Source organism: Ooceraea biroi, chromosome 10 (assembly GCF_003672135.1).
Source record: "Ooceraea biroi isolate clonal line C1 chromosome 10, Obir_v5.4, whole genome shotgun sequence".
Lineage (NCBI taxonomy): Eukaryota > Metazoa > Arthropoda > Insecta > Hymenoptera > Formicidae > Ooceraea > Ooceraea biroi.
Window position 1 is genome coordinate 1,101,873 of NC_039515.1, and position 15,847 is coordinate 1,117,719.

Consider the following 15,847-nt stretch of genomic DNA (forward strand, 5'->3'; position numbering starts at 1 on the left):
CATTTAAGTGCAGTACGGTGCAGTATAGTGCAGTAGGTGCAAGGAAGTATCGCTAAGCGGGATTTGTCCGCTCATTGTCAAATGCGATTGTTCTGCAATTAACAGGATTATTTGAAATTATCAGTTGTTGATTTTCTATCCTAAGTACACGACGCGAGAAAGTGCTAAATATGGTATGTGAAATGCATCGATAGTGCGGATATTTATTTCTAGCTAATTTCACTAATGTTACGATCGTGTTTCAGAGCGTTACGTTGCACACGGATGTAGGTGACATTAAAATAGAGCTATTTTGCGAGATGTGCCCGAAAACGTGCGAGGTATTGACAATTGAAATAGTTTTGTACAGTGCGTAATATAATTGCGCTTATCAGCGACACATAACCTATAATATAGTATGACATCGTCGGCCTAATTAGAAAACCTTCTAACTCCAATTTGTGACAAAATTGAAGTATTTCTTTCGGCCAACTGATCTTGAGATTTTGCATCGTTATAAAAGTTCCTGTAAAATTCTAATTTCGTGAGTTAGAAGGTTTTCTCATTAGGTTGATGATATGCGATTGATGATACAACTTTACGTGGTGACATGGGCGCTCTTGTTTTAGAATTTTCTCGCACTTTGCGCCAGCGGATATTACGACAATTGTTTGTTCCACCGGAACATAAAGGGCTTCATTGTCCAGACTGGAGATCCCACCAATACAGGCAAGGGAGGGACCTCGATATGGAACCACAGATTCGAGGACGAGTTCAAGGAGGAGCTGAAGCACAACGCTAGGGGTCTCGTATCCATGGCTAACAACGGTCCCAATACGAATGGCAGTCAGTTTTTTCTAACCTATGCACCGCAGTCACACTTGGATCTGAAGTATACTCTATTTGGAAAGTAAGTTACACTCGTGTTCTCATGCATCGCATGCGTATAGCGCACAAATTCTTTGCTCTATTTTCTTGTCTGTTTATGCAGAGTGATCGATGGTTTGGAAACTTTGGAGCAACTAGAAAAGTTACCGGTAAATCCCAAGAATTACAAACCACTTACGGACATAAGAATAAACAACATAACTATACACGCTAATCCGTTAGCGGGATAGGCCTATCCTGACAGAGCATCTCTTACTGAAATTCATCGTAATGATATAAGTAATTTATGCTAGTCTTTTTATTTGTACAAAACATTTACGAAATGCTTAACGATTAAAACGTATGTAAAAAAATACGCGTACACTTTTTACAGAGTTTTGAGCTTTCAGTTGGAAGTAACGTCGTTGATACACACTTTTAAATTGTATACACGCCCGATAATCGCTTATTGTGCGGGTCAAACGGACTCTGAAGGTACATCTTCGCAGGATATCGCTTCCCCATCACTTCAATCTGGTAAGTACCCGTCTCTAAGAATTCCCTCGTAATGTTCTGCCCATTCGGCGCTGTGATGTATCTGTGAATGATGGAAAAGTAAACGCCAATGAACGCAATTGCTCGTATCTCTCATTTATTTTTCAATGCACTACTTACGCCTGTCCAATACTACTCTTGAAAGTGTAGCCATGTTCGGCCCTCCTGAGATAGCCAACTAATTGACCGTTTCTGTAAACACTCTCCATACCCCATAGCGGTATATCGCTGTAATTAAATGAATGTTTACGCATGAGCGACGTGCATCCAAAATATTGATAAACCAGTGATACCAGGGTCAAGTGTACCGATAAGGAACGAGTCACACTTACTCAGGCGTGTGTAAGTGTACCAGTCTTTTTTTTATTCCGTTTTTACGACTCTCCTCAACAAATTCTCTTCCTTGATACTGGCCGCTGGTTCGGCAGACGAATCCTAAGCCCGCTTCTATCGGATTGTCATCCGACCTTAAATCCGTGCCCCAGAGATGATATCCTGATAAGAGAATTAATTAACACTCGTTCCGACAGCTCGGCACGCGGGTTTAAACGATGAAAACGTGCATTTCCTATATTCTATGCTGTACCTTTCTCGCAGCTCAAACTGTAAAGTGCCCTGTAGCCGGCTAGTTTTATATCGTACTTCCTGCCGCACTCCATTACGGCTTTGTAAACCTTCTCGCACGAGCTCCTCGGGATGTGCAGCTCGTAGCCGAGTTCACCCACGAAACTGAGTCGGAACATGTGCACCAATTCGTTATCTATCTTCACCAGTTTTGAAGTTGAGAAGGGAAGCGAGTTATTTGAGAGATCATCCTCGACTAGCATCCGAAGAACTTCACGGCTGTAATGGTAAATGAGACGCGCTTGGTCGAACGGTCAGCTGTATATTTTTGTAACGATTAGGTGGCTGTATTTGTGTGCGTGTATCGAGTTTGCGTACCTGTTCGGGCCCTGAATCGATAAAATTCCAATCTGCTCCGTAACATTGTGCACCGATGCGTGCAAATCCTTTTCTCTGATCACTTTGGTAACGTGTGCCCAAGTGTGATACGAGGACATGCCACCGCTTACTGAAACCAAAAATAGAGAAATCAATAGGATTTAGAATTCGAGCAAAATGCGATAAAAAAAATTTAAAAAAAGATAAATATACCGATGTAAAATGCTTTTCCCTTGAATATGGGATCGACCACGCCACCCGAGCCAGATTCTAGACCAGTTACCGTGCAGTCTCCCTCTACGCCTCCGTTCTTATTCAACATACACGTGTAGACGGTTCTGTTGATTTCTCGATTATTTACTTGGGCTGTAAATATATAATCCACCGCTGTACTCGCGTCCGGACCGCAAATATAATACTTTCCAAAGTACGACATGTCGAATAAGCCAACGTTGTTTCTACAGGAAAGCGCTTCTTCTCGTATCTGTGACGCATACAAATTTATTTTGATATTTCAGACAATATATATACATACATGTATATGCGTATTTAAGAATATCTTTGGCAGTCATATCTAGTTTACCAAAAATTATTTACTATTTCTAAATTATTTACTATTTTAAATAAGACTATTATATTAGTCTTAATTAATTTAAATGTAAAAGAAAGGACTTACGATATCGTCGTACGGTGAAAAATTAAATGTACGTTCTGCTTTTAGGATATCGGCATATGCGTCATTCATATTTTTTGGTGTATCGTAATAGCCACCATAATCGTAGGGTAAAATTCGAGTTGTCTTGTTATCTGGCAGGAACCATCCCGGACGTTCCCATCCTTGTCGTTCTTCCATGACGGCACCCTCTTTCATGAGTAACTGAAATAAATATGTATTATGAATGAATTAAATTAAAAAGAAAAAGAAATAAATCGAATATAATTGAAAAATATTAAGATGCGAATTTCAAAGCGTAACTTACGTCGTGAAAAGGATCAATCTTCAAGTTCCTGCCGCTTAAGTGCTCGTCATGTGGAAAACGAATCTCGTAATTTCTGGCATAAGCTTCATGGCTTCGCTCGTTCGACCAAACCAAATTTTTTCTTTGTTCTGGTATATATCTGGTATGTATTAAAAAATGCAGGAAGCATGTCAGGAATATTGTGAAATGTGATTATTATAATATTATAAAATAATTTGCTTCATAGCGGATTATGCTGTACACATCTTCAGTATTTGATTTTTGACTTGAATAAATCTTTACCGTCTGATGTCATAATTGAACATGTGTTTCTCCGGTCGGCCGTTAACTATCCACGATGCTATTTGTTCGCCGCAACCACCTCCAAACATCATGCCGGCGCTGTTGTATCCGCAGGAGTAGTAAAAGCCTGTGCACCGCGGGTCTTCACCTATTGAACACATTGTTATATTTTAGATTTAACATGTCTACGTTATGCACAAGCGTTGATCGCAAATTAAGCTTTGAACTTAGTACCCATGAGAGGTCTATGATCGGGAGTGAAACTTTCCGGGCCGCACACCGTCGTCCTTATTCCCGTGGTTGCTAACGTTGGTATCAATTGGTTCATCGCCTCTACGTGTGTATTGAACACATCCCAATCCAACTCGTATAAACTGAAGGAGAAGTCTTCCGGCGCCTGTACAACATGCATTGTTTGAGTTAATCAAGAGTGTGTAACACTTAATGTACATTGCAAATGTTTCCTTCACAACGATGATTAATTACTCCTTCGATAGTCGCAATATTCTCCGATGAATGGTCGCACTGTATCTCACAGATATAATTTTTCCTTTATTTTTCTCTGCTTCTTGAAATATTCTTTACTTTCATTAGTACTTGGCTAATAGACTAGACACTAAAGTATAAAGTATAAAAAAATAGTAAAGAACAAATTGGCAAGTATTTAGAATGTGAATAAACAACTATTAAGAAAAAATTAATTGAAGTATTAATATCTTACGTGTATCTATTGAATATTGCTAGTACCGGAGGGTTAATCCTTTTGTTACTAAAGATGACTATAGTCATCTACCCAAATTTTGCATTAGTTAAGAATTCTGATTGAGCTTAGAGGTAGCTGAATTGTTCTGACATGTTTCCTTAGAATTTGTATTAATTTAAAATAGCTCGAATAAAAAACGAATAATTTGCGTGAAACAACAAAGTAGCAGATGTCACGGATATTTGCTAGAAAACTTAGACTCGCGGCTCAACTGTCCCGTACAGCGGTAGCATACTGGCGTATGCGTATCAAAAGGAATAAAATTTGATTTCATATTTAACGCAAACGAAGAACTTACAAACTTGAGGATAATAGGATTCGGCTCGTATCCCCCAATGCTCAGGGTTCCGCCTTGCACTCGAAAGTAGAGATTGAGATCAGGATCTCGGATGTTTGGCAATCCTCGCACGTCCATCGGCTCGGTGACGACGTACGCGTGCTTCATCGGTATCAACGGGATGTCCAATCCTGCCATTTGCGCTATCGTCTTGGACCACGCTCCCGCGGCGTTTAATACTACATTGGTCTTTATAATACCGTGAGGTGTTTCCACTCCATGAACGATTTTCTGACCGTCGATGTCCTCCACGAGAAGTTTGGTCACCGGGCAGTCCTCGATGATCTAGAAGAATGATATTTTAGTTGGAATAATCGTCCGTACTGATCCACATGAAGTTACAAAAATTAGAGTACCTTGCAACCTTTCTTTTCTGCTGATTTCGTCAACGCGTTTACCATCATAGCGGGGTCTATCGTCCCGTCCGCTGGGGAGTGTATCGCAGCCAGGAATGTGCCGTCGTTTATCAAGGGAAACTTCTCTTTCGTCTCGCTTGGAGTAATTATGCGTGCGTCAATACCGAAGTTTTTGCAGGCGGTCATTAATCTTTCGTATTCGACCACTCGTTCCTGCGAAGCGCAATATTCTCCAGTGATCAAAACCATTAGTCGTGCAGGAATGTTAAATATACGGGGATAGTCAGACTTACGGAAGACCGAGCGATGAGGAGTCCACCATTGTTTATCCATCCTGGATTAATATTCGTTTCTTCTTGCAGAGATGCATAGATCAGTCTTGAGGCTTTCAGCAGTTCCATCTCTATGTCACATACATTACGTAAACACCACACGAGGCCTGCTGTATGCCACGTTGTGCCGGATATAAGCTTGGATTTGTCCAGCAGCACCGTGTTGACACCACGTTTTCCTAACTGATAGAGCGCGTTGCAGCCAGCACTGCCACCACCTAGCAAGGGTTCAATTCATCAGTCCCACAAAAACTCAGTTTTTATCTGAGTAACTGGTCCGATCAGTATGATCCTCTGCCTTGTTTCTACGAGCATCAACTCACCTATTATCACAACGTCTGCACTGCTAGGTATATCAATGTTCTTCTTTCCGTCTCCATTGAACGTCCCCGTACCGAGTGTTCGAATATTTCTGAAGCTCCGTTGAGGTAACTGAAAAGAATAGGATATTAATATATAGTTTCTTCTTCTCACTATCAAATTTAGCAGAATCGGTTGAATATTCATACCTTGTTTGTCACTACACGAAGCATTTTGCTGCGTGCTGCGTAAAATCAGCTTGCGTACGACTGTGGTATTAAGCACAGATTGAGTTGCAGTCGCGTGATGCACTGGTCATATGCACTATCGCGTTGCTCTTTGCTACCAATTGTATTTCATCTTTACACCATTACGCTGTTTGTAGTGTGCACATTATCAAGAAATTTCCCAATGTATCGCCGCATTTCTCGAACGCTTCGCTTTCTGCCGGCGATAAGACGGACTGAATGTGTAGAATGTCCGTGTAGAATGTACTGTACGATCTATCAAGAAAAAACAGCTTCCGTACAGTTCATACAGCGAAAAAGATTACGAACGACGTCAATCGCATAGCAACAAACATTACTCAACATATCAGTCGGAGTGAAAAAGAAGTATTCGGAGATTTAAGACGCTCTAGTTGCCCCAATGTGTTTATGTTATCATTTTCACACGTACCGCGCGCGCGTGTGTGCGTTTGAACTCTTGTTATACTTTGTTGTTGCGTATTAAAAATATCTGATATTTCACCATACTAAGAATAGCAGGAAAAGAAACAACGTAAGATATGATAATTTGGGGTAAGAGACCTGTAATTTCATCATAAGTCAGTTTGTACCAAATCTTATTGCACAAAACTCAAATAATCATTTTATTACAGCAACCATTTTATTATTACTTATTTATTATAAGCAACATATTATTATCAAAAACTTCTTTTTTCCTTTTTCTCTTTTCTTTTGTTTAACTTACATCTTTTTCAATAGTCATAACTCTGTTGGTGTTTAAAAGAGTAAGCAGTACCACTGATAAACTGGTAAATAGCAAACAGAATCTATGAAAGATGCCTGATTTGTATTCTATGATATGGATTCCATGGTATTTATATGTTATACATTATACAAGAGTACACAGTTTTTAAAGAATATAATTAAATTGAGAGAGGTAAATAAGAAAGAGTATTGCGAAAATATCTGAATGATAAAAATACGTCCTTGCGCTATCAGTATGTATCTTGTGACGAAAGCCACTAAAGGATAAAATATTGGGTTTACTGGAAGTTAATAATAAATTATGAATTAATAATAAAACTAATAATTCTTATTACAAAGTTTCGTGTTTGAGTTTTGCTAAAAGAAAAGCGTACGGACTTTTAATCCCAATAGAACACTGTTATCATAAGCATAGAGTCATTCATGTGATTAAAATCTTTTGCCAGATTTCATGGTAATGGAAAGTTAACTTTCCACTTCCTAATTTGTTGTAAACTAAAACTTCTATTGTGTATCGCCCAAACTACTCTATAGTAAACTATAGTAAAAATAAATGCTGACGCTGTTGTTAAATATCTTCATTTTTATTATAATTATATTTCTATAATTATTATATAAGAAACGCATTAATAACAATTAGAAACATTTAAACATTTTTCATTTTGTTTTACGATGCAAAGAATGGATGAATAGAAAAATGAATAGGAACTATTTGACTACTGAATAATTTTATTTTTATTATGCTTATTTTTGTTATTTATGTCGCCTTATCCACAATATAAAAAACTAAGCTTTATCTTTCGGAATAGATATTATATACTTCATACGACTGTTAAATCGATATGTTTTCTCTTTTTTATTATGTGGTATTTCTTGTACTCTGAAGATCTAGGCTAGCCATTTGTCCATTATCACCTCTCAGATGGAATTAGCTCAAAGTTCCGGTCACTGAAAATGCTAGTTCCGGGTACCAGAAGAAAAACTGTTTATAGTATGCCAAGAATGTATAATTTTATTAGTTATAAAATACACCATATTTCTCCCTCTCTTTTGTTGGTTTAAATTTTATTATACGTTAAGTTTATCCTTTTCTCTGCTCTCATCAGCAAGTTGTTTTCGTTTCAAAGATCTCGTTTTAAAGTGGTTTTTTTATATAGCTTCCGCAGTCATAACTTGTTCCATGTAATCAGTGAGTAATGACATCAGTTGCTAATTGATACCCAAATTTTCTGTCAAACATTTCAAAGTCTTTGTCGAGCTAATTTATTAGTTTAGAATTCTTTGGCTTAATTTTTTTCGTTAACCTGAGATAAAATGCAAAACATATTTATTACCATACTTTTGCTTCAACATATATTATTCATTTTAATTTTTCAACGTTTGTTATTGTGTACATATTATATCTCTTCCAGACTCAATAATCTTCTTTACTACTGGTTCTTCTATTATTTTTACCTCTGTTGCTTTTTACGATTTTCTTCTTCGTGGTTGCTTTTGGAAAAGATGTGACTCATTGTATCAGCTGTATTCAAACTACACGTTTTTAATATCTTTTCGCGATTGTTCAAACTAAGTAAATGAATTATTCATTTTTCCTATGTATACATGTATACTATGTAAGTACTGCTTTTCATCGAGCCATAAAATATTATATTATTGTATAAACAAATAAAAAAGAAATCCTAAGAAACTTGGGACCATCTATTTAGATGACAAATTTCAGAAAGCAATATTAAAGCATACGGATACATTTTGCGATGTGTATGATAGAAAATAATAAAAAAAGAAGAATACATGTAACATTCTTTCAGCTTCCTTTTTTATTTTTATCCTAAAGCTTTTCCTGTCATCAGTGTCAGTCCAGATATTGACAAAAGTATCATTGTGCATAAGTGTTTTCTTGTGCTTTTCATGTTTATATTTCTTGTGTCTCTTGATTGGTGATATTTGTATGCTCTGATAAACATTATTCAATTAGTAAAGATCGTTGAGACACATCAAGTAAAAATTACTTGTCTATAATATATAAATTGATAAATAAAAAATTTAATACAAAATTATCTAAATCTAAATTCCCTTTTATTTTTGCTTATAAAGGTGCCATTACATTATAAAACATCGAGCGTCGTCTGCAAGCGGACAGTAGGAAGCATTGCGTGATAAAATCTATATCTTTGTTTTAACATTTTAAACACCCAAAATTTCTTATTTTTTTTCTTCTATTAATTTCATTATATTTGCAATTATTGCGATACTTGCTCTTAACTTAGCTCTTTTTTGTTTTTGAAATTCTTTGGGGATGGTGATAACTCATTCTAATAATAACCACTGATGGTACCGATAATTTTATAATTGACATTTTGCAATATGCTTTGTAATGACCTTTGTTAATTGAATGAAGTTTAGCGTCAAAGTTTTACTCGCTACATATGCGCATGTAGCGCTTTTGACGCTTTGACGCTCCCATGTAATGGCACCTTATCGAAAATAAATAAATAGCGAAAGAAAAATGACGAAATAATTGATTGAGAAATCTCGAATCTCGTATAAGCTTCCTTTGTGTTTTTGAAACTTGCATTAAAACTACTGATAGACCAATAAAAATTACATTCAGTAATTCTAAAGTACTACTATTATATCGCTACTTTTGTCATAAGGTGCTGGATGATGATGACAATTTATTTTAGCGTTTATTTACTTTATGAGATATTTTTTATTTTTCTTCCTTGTAACTATCATTGTCCTACGATACTACATGTGACGTTATATCTTATTGCATATTGCATATGAATATTTTCTTCTTTTACATATACAAGAAAACTTAATATTTTTTAGGAAGAATAAGAGACGAATGTTATATTATCAATGTAACCTAATTGCACTTATTAAATGCAAGAAGTGAACGAAAAGAAACATCAAGCAGATGAGCTGAAATAAGCCGCATATGACATTTCTTGTTTCGCGCGAAGCCAATGCCTGCAACTAGAACTTTATGGGTGAACACGCGATTGGTCAATCAACTTTTAATTTCTAGAGATATATTCTCAGTTCGCAGAACATGCGATAATCTGAAAGATGATTGGTTACCGCACTTCCTTTTATCACTAGTCGGACGATATGGCCACACAGATACCTCTGGGAAGTTAGCCGGGTAACTTTTACTTTTTTAATTTTTGATTTTACGAATCGTTTGTTGGTCATTGTTGGCCTAATTAAAAGTTTTGTTGGCTAATACTTTTTTTTTAATAGAAGAAAATTGTGTGGGAAGTTAGCTGGACGAAAATTAGTTTTTTACCATTTGCGGCTCAATTGATGCGCAATCGTTTGTTGGTCACAGACAAACTAATTAAAACGTTTGTTGGTTTATCTGTCTTGAAAAAAAAATAAAAAATTGTATGCACTCCGTGAAACGGATCAGATGCGCAGCCGTATGTAGCACATCCTTATCTTTAGGGCGCAGTCCCATGGTGCGAAATGTGCGCAATGCGGAATTGGAGGAACGCTCGTGATTGGTTTGATCATTGTTACGTTCGTTCCGCCGATTTCTTTCCGCACATTTTCATTTTATCGCGGAATTACGTTGCCAGTTACCAGTGGAAAAAGGCAAAATGATTTTTAATTTGTCTTTGCAAAAATATATGGTAAATAGTATTGTCAGTAAATGACTTCACAAGTATAATGTTTTAGATTGTATTATCAGTGTATAATCAGGAGCCGCATTTAAGGCAAAATAGGTTCTCGAACAACATATTTTTTACTGATGAGTGGTCGGACCAAATGTTAATAACGTTTCAAATATTTCAGGTGGCATTCTAAAATAATCTATATTTTTCTGTCTTCGACCAACATTTCTTTTACAAGATTATCGCTTGCTCCTTGTAGCAATCTTCTTTCGGCACTAAATATGTCTTCGTACCCAACACTTCCGTTGATTCTGTATATTTTCATTTTTTCTTGCAATTCTATATAAAAAATACAGTTTTACAATTTTGCGACGTATCTCCTGTTTTTTAAATACACACTAACTTTGTTTTAATGTTTTTAATAGCTCACAAATAACAACAAACAATTCTTCAGAATTCATCGTTTTGCCTACATGCATTTTGCCTACGTGCATAGACTCGTAGTAATTCCGATCCGCTGAAGTTTATTTTCCTATGTCCCATGCAACGGAAAACGCGGAAGCGTAATTTGTGCGCGCCAATAATATACGCTATTCCGATAGACACAACAGAAGAATCTACGGAAAACATCATGTGATTGGCGGAGGCCAATTGCGCTTCCGCAAGTTCTGCTGCATGGGACATAGGAAAATACATTTCAGCGGAGTACAGTTGGCAGAACGTCTGTGATTGGACGGACTTCATTCCGCCAATTCCGCACTGCGCACTTTCCGCACCATGGGACTGCGCCCTTATACGTCTATGACGGAATTTTTACCTTGCTTTTTATTGATCCTTTGACTATAGAAAATTTCGATAGAAAAGTCAAAGATTGATTCATATAATCGTATTGATAATGACCTTTCACATTTACTTCGCATTATTTACCACGTATTGAAGATTGAAATTTGACTAAATCAAAAGGAACTAAAATTTCCTTGTTCTGATTGGTCAGATTTCAATCTCACTACGTAGCCTGATATGGGTTTTGCGCTTTTGAGCGTTTTTGATTGGTTCCGATTCATCACTCGATTGAAATTTTCTTCGGAAAGTAAAATTTTCGCGCGGTTCGACGCGCGTAGAGACCGGGTCTTCATTGTAATTCATTGTAGAGTTTATGTAATTTAATTGAACTTATTTAATTTGTCAGAATATTAATTTACTTTAAGGATGGTCTATAATAACAAACATAAAATTGTTTTACAAACTATTATGCACAAAGGCGCTTTAAGTGAAAATGATGGAAAGGAATTAATAATGAAGTTATTTGGTATGTAAATTTTTAATGAAATAAATAATACAAAAAGTAACATTATATATGTTTGTGGCTGTCCATAAGAATTTGTGTATATTTTATCATTGTATTATATTGATAAATAGTATTATTGATTATTTAGGAGGTTTTGCTTTGATCTCCAATTTGTAATGTAATATTGTTTTCCAGACACAGGAAGGTATAAAGGACATTAGTCAAATATATGTGTGAATATTTCTGACCAATTTGACATTGACAATAGTGCAATAATGAACATGACAAAGAAAATCAATGTCAACTTTTCATCTCTGGTTGGTTTAAAGGCAGAGTTGTTAAGAAAGCAGGCAGAGGTGAATGAGGTGAAGCTAAAAAATGCATCTATCAGTGGACTACTACAGATGAATAAAAAGAGGAAAAATAAAAACGTTGTGAAGGATATGGAGAAGAATACAAAAGAATTGCTGGACTTGGACGATGTCGTTGCCCATAAAAAGTCAAAATTAATGTTGGAAGCCAAAGCAAAATTGTACAAGAAGTTGAAGGAGTCAAGAAACAACGATAATAATTTCCTTGTTGATTTTAAAAACAAATCGGATGAATCTGACGATGAATTTGTAGACGAGGCGATTAATGAAAAACATCCTATAGAATCGGAAGAAAATTGGGTAGAATATCAGGATTGTTTTGGTTGTACTAGGAAGTGTTTGCGGGAGGATCTACCACATATGCAAAAGAAAAATGAATTAATAAAGCAGGAAATAATGAAGGGAAATATTGGAAGAGACAGAGAAGAGGAGAATGAAGCACAAGTTTCTGTTCCAGAAAAGGAACCCGAGATAGAAATTATGAGGCGAAAATGGGAGGAGCAGACGCGGAAACTTGCAGATAAGGTCGATATACATTATCAAGATATACTGTTTGATGAGGCACGTATGCATGGTGTCAGTTACTATGCATTTTCACAAGATGAGGACGAGAGAGCAAAACAACAGGAGAATTTAGCAAATTTAAGAAAGGAAACAGAGAGGAAGCAAATGGAAATGAAGGAGATTAAAGACTTGAAGGAGAGAATGGAATCGAATAGATTAAAGATGGCAAGAATTCGACAACGAATCAGAGCTGGCTTGCCAGCGGAACCTACAGAGGAAGAACTAGCTCAAAAAAGTAAAATTGATTTCACTGATAACAGTTATGCTGAGAAAAGTGATGAGATAGCTGATAATTATACAGAAAAGTCTGATGAGAAAACTGCTGGTAGTATTGAAAAAATTGACGCTTGTAAGGAAGAAAATAATGAGGATGAAGATAAGATAACAATCTTTGGAGAACTCTTATGTAAGAAGAATTGGCACGTAATGTCACAAGAAGAATGGGTGCACAAATGCAGAGCACAAAGAATTGGCGAATTTGGACCGATATATGATAACTTTATGAGTGCTGGATTTTATAATGAGTCTGCAAGTGCTGACAGAGAGTTAGTTCATGAAGATAATAGAAGTAATCCGGAAAATTGTAACTCTAAAAAATCCATGAAAGAATTTACTACCGAATTGAAGAATTGTGAAAATTATAATAATTCTGCTAATAATGGGATCACTTCTAATGCGGTATATATTGACAGTCATAATCAAAATGATAACAGTTTAGCAGAATGTGATACAGTGACGAATAAAAATAACACGGGACGAGAATTGCCTAGGAATTTAATAGAATCCGTTACGTTAAATTCTGCGACAAATGTATCGAATTCACAGCCATCTCAGGTACAACCATCTGCTTCTTGTTTGTTATCTCACTCGTCTAATTATTTGCAAGATGTCGATAACAATCTTGGGATATATACTTGTGAAGAGCATAAAGAAAAGAATGACACTACATCAGTGTCTAGTGATCTTCACGTCATTAAACCAGAAGCTTTGCTACAGAATATAAATGAGGATAGCATAATGGCTGGCCTTAAATATTTAAGAGAAAAGTTTGAAGAAACTCATAGTAAATAGATATAATAGAAAAGTTGTATTACAATATTAATGAATACAGTTTTATGTAAAAATAAATACATAACTATTACGGAATATTTAATATATTAACGTGAAAAGTATGTTTTCTGTAAGGAGTTAAGTGATACCTTGTTCTAATCCTTACATTTTCTTCGTAATTTTCTCTCCTGATTAGATTTTGCTGGTTCGGCCATTTCAATGTCCGTATCAAGATCCATCGTTGAATTGTTAGTATTATCTGCAATATATATTTTCTTAAAATTGATAAAATAAAATTGTTATATATATTTTGCTCAAATATTAAAAATTAATGCACTAAATATTAGATGTATAAATTAATTCAGTGCTTTTTTCTTTTAAAAAAATTGAACCTTTACTTTTACTTTCTGTTTTTTGAGAGCAGATTTGCCAACTGCTTGATAAATGGAGAAACATATTAGAAAGTGATGGCACATATTTCGAAGATAAGCATGTTTATTATGTTTTTTGTAATAAAAGCTCAATTTCTTCAATAAAAGCACCGAATTAATTTGTATACCCAATATATGTTAAAAGATAGAAATAATACAGTACAACTAAATCTAACATAATCTAATACAAATAAGTATAATATTGAAATTACTAGAATTATCAGGTTCAGAGACAGAATAATGACAATTAGGACATCCCAGGCCACTGTGAGTTTTTGTGTAATCTTTTAAGCAATAAATATGTGTAGTTGTATCACATTTGTCACACTTTTCACCCTGTGTGATAATGAAATTAATTATTGTCATGATAACATTTAGATATACATTTTGCATTTAAAGCTACCTTCCATAAAATAAAATTTGTTTGCATAAAGTGCAAGTCCAAAGACTATCTTCATATGTATTCTTAAAATATTGACACAGCTCTGCAATGCTTCTTACTCCCACATAGTATTTGCCATTCCGAGAAATATATATTTCTTGTAATAAAATATTTGTGCTTAAAATATACTATCAAAATCATACTGCATCAATTGCGCACCTTACAAAACAACCATTTCCTGTTGATCATTTCATGTAAAAATTGTTCAGCATTAGCATTGCTTAGTTTCAGATTCAACGACGAACATAAATTAAGGCACCATGTACTCGATACACAGTTATTATCAGAAGTAACAATTTCAGAATATACGTTACGCAAAAGAGCTAATTCAGCTTGAGTAAATTCAGAATCAAAACTAAAACAAATATTATAATTAGCAACAGAATATACTTACCTTAATTTAAAATATTTAAGAAAATATTACCTAGCAGTTTTATCTTGTACTATACTTGCAAAAATCCAATATAGTTGACCGGTGATTTCACAATTTGTACATTTTATTGTCATACATAATGGTTGTAATTTTGCATTTATCTCGCTTATTATTCGTGTTATATTGCTGTGATCTGAAATTTATTCATAATTTATAATCTAACCATATACAAATACTATTTACTTTTTGTATTATTTACTTCATTAGAAATTTACATACCAAATAACTTCATTATTAATTCCTTTTCGTCATTTTCACTTAAAGCGCCTTTGTGCATAATAGTTTGTAAAACAATTTTATGTTTGTTATTATAGACCATCCTTAAAGTAAATTAATATTCTGACAAATTAAATAAGTTCAATTAAATTACATAAACTCTACAATGAATTACAATGAAGACCCGGTCTCTACGCGCGTCGAACCGCGCGAAAATTTTACTTTCCGAAGAAAATTTCAATCGAGTGATGAATCGGAACCAATCAAAAACGCTCAAAAGCGCAAAACCCATATCAGGCTACGTAGTGAGATTGAAATCTGACCAATCAGAACAAGGAAATTTTAGTTCCTTTTGATTTAGTCAAATTTCAATCTTCAATACGTGGTAAATAATGCGAAGTAAATGTGAAAGGTCATTATCAATACGATTATATGAATCAATCTTTGACTTTTCTATCGAAATTTTCTATAGTCAAAGGATCAATAAAAAGCAAGGTAAAAATTTCGTCATAGACGTATAAAGATAAGGATGTGCTACATACGGCTGCGCATCTGATCTGCGCAGATGAGAAACACGACGCCACCGTTTCACGGAGTGCATACAATTGTTTTTTTTCAAGACAGATAAACCAACAAACGTTTTAATTAGTTTATCTGTGACCAACAAACGATTGCGCATCGATTGAGCCGCAAATGGTAAAAAACTAATTTTCGTCCGGCTAACTTCCCACACAATTTTCTTCT

At 35.2% G+C, this 15,847-nt stretch overlaps 4 protein-coding genes across 13 annotated transcripts; 2 read left to right on the forward strand and 2 right to left on the reverse strand.

The window, feature by feature from the left end:
- The first annotated feature begins 21 nt into the window (after window positions 1–21).
- Window positions 22–1,481, forward strand: LOC105288105 (peptidyl-prolyl cis-trans isomerase-like 3). The gene is made up of 5 exons (XM_020034477.2): window positions 22–173; window positions 246–320; window positions 609–889; window positions 971–1,146; window positions 1,241–1,481. Exons 1-4 carry the CDS (start codon window positions 171–173, stop codon window positions 1,095–1,097), a joined length of 486 nt encoding a protein of 161 aa, XP_019890036.1. The 5' UTR covers window positions 22–170; the 3' UTR covers window positions 1,098–1,146; window positions 1,241–1,481.
- LOC105288106 (sarcosine dehydrogenase, mitochondrial) lies at window positions 1,155–9,514 on the reverse strand. Of its 2 annotated transcripts, XM_011354116.3 has the most exons (15): window positions 5,903–9,514; window positions 5,717–5,825; window positions 5,355–5,611; window positions 5,062–5,274; window positions 4,667–4,990; window positions 3,840–4,002; window positions 3,606–3,753; window positions 3,324–3,462; window positions 3,020–3,220; window positions 2,557–2,827; window positions 2,344–2,473; window positions 1,988–2,244; window positions 1,734–1,896; window positions 1,522–1,629; window positions 1,285–1,444 (listed from the first exon to the last, which is right to left on the reverse strand). In XM_011354116.3, exons 1-15 carry the CDS (start codon window positions 5,924–5,926, stop codon window positions 1,285–1,287), a joined length of 2,667 nt encoding a protein of 888 aa, XP_011352418.2. In that variant the 5' UTR covers window positions 5,927–9,514. The 2 variants fall into 2 exon arrangements, with proteins under 2 accessions (XP_011352417.2, XP_011352418.2); XM_011354115.3 differs by having other exon boundaries at window positions 1,155–1,444; window positions 5,717–9,514.
- On the forward strand, window positions 1,246–13,672 carry LOC105288107 (coiled-coil domain-containing protein 174). Of its 7 annotated transcripts, none has more exons than XM_026973426.1 (5): window positions 1,307–1,383; window positions 9,521–9,836; window positions 9,935–10,113; window positions 11,517–11,617; window positions 11,792–13,672. In XM_026973426.1, the coding sequence occupies exon 5, from the start codon at window positions 11,872–11,874 to the stop codon at window positions 13,600–13,602; it is 1,731 nt and encodes a 576-aa protein (XP_026829227.1). In that variant the 5' UTR covers window positions 1,307–1,383; window positions 9,521–9,836; window positions 9,935–10,113; window positions 11,517–11,617; window positions 11,792–11,871; the 3' UTR covers window positions 13,603–13,672. The 7 variants fall into 7 exon arrangements, with proteins under 7 accessions (XP_011352419.2, XP_026829226.1, XP_026829227.1 ...); XM_026973424.1 differs by lacking the exon at window positions 1,307–1,383 and adding an exon at window positions 5,609–5,743 and having other exon boundaries at window positions 11,517–11,708; XM_026973422.1 differs by lacking the exon at window positions 1,307–1,383 and adding an exon at window positions 5,609–5,743.
- Window positions 13,600–15,632, reverse strand: LOC105288102 (non-structural maintenance of chromosomes element 1 homolog). Of its 3 annotated transcripts, none has more exons than XR_003407199.1 (6): window positions 15,107–15,632; window positions 14,879–15,020; window positions 14,614–14,809; window positions 14,416–14,534; window positions 14,225–14,348; window positions 13,600–13,840 (listed from the first exon to the last, which is right to left on the reverse strand). XR_003407199.1 is itself a non-coding variant. In XM_026973441.1 (6 exons), the coding sequence occupies exons 1-6, from the start codon at window positions 15,204–15,206 to the stop codon at window positions 13,737–13,739; spliced, it is 780 nt and encodes a 259-aa protein (XP_026829242.1). In that variant the 5' UTR covers window positions 15,207–15,631; the 3' UTR covers window positions 13,600–13,736. The 3 variants fall into 3 exon arrangements, 2 of the variants coding, with proteins under 2 accessions (XP_026829242.1, XP_026829243.1); XM_026973441.1 differs by having other exon boundaries at window positions 14,421–14,534; window positions 15,107–15,631; XM_026973442.1 differs by lacking the exon at window positions 14,416–14,534 and having other exon boundaries at window positions 15,107–15,629.
- Between the last annotated feature and the right edge of the window lie 215 nt (window positions 15,633–15,847).

Coding starts and splice junctions, on each gene's coding strand:
- LOC105288105 (XM_020034477.2), top strand. Junction 321..608: donor TGTGCCCGAAAACGTGCGAG/GTATTGACAATT, acceptor CTCTTGTTTTAG/AATTTTCTCGCACTTTGCGC. Junction 890..970: donor AAGTATACTCTATTTGGAAA/GTAAGTTACACT, acceptor CTGTTTATGCAG/AGTGATCGATGGTTTGGAAA.
- LOC105288107 (XM_011354117.3), top strand. CDS start 11,872: ATGAACATGACAAAGAAAATCAATGTCAACTTTTCATCTCTGGTTGGT.
- LOC105288102 (XM_026973441.1), bottom strand. CDS start 15,206: ATGGTCTATAATAACAAACATAAAATTGTTTTACAAACTATTATGCAC. Junction 14,810..14,878: donor GTACAAGATAAAACTGCTAG/GTAATATTTTCT, acceptor TATTTGTTTTAG/TTTTGATTCTGAATTTACTC. Junction 14,535..14,613: donor GGAAATGGTTGTTTTGTAAG/GTGCGCAATTGA, acceptor TATATTTCTCGG/AATGGCAAATACTATGTGGG.
- LOC105288106 (XM_011354115.3), bottom strand. CDS start 5,900: ATGAATATTCAACCGATTCTGCTAAATTTGATAGTGAGAAGAAGAAAC. Junction 5,612..5,716: donor TGCAGACGTTGTGATAATAG/GTGAGTTGATGC, acceptor AACCCTTGCTAG/GTGGTGGCAGTGCTGGCTGC. Junction 4,003..4,666: donor ATCCTATTATCCTCAAGTTT/GTAAGTTCTTCG, acceptor CATGTTGTACAG/GCGCCGGAAGACTTCTCCTT.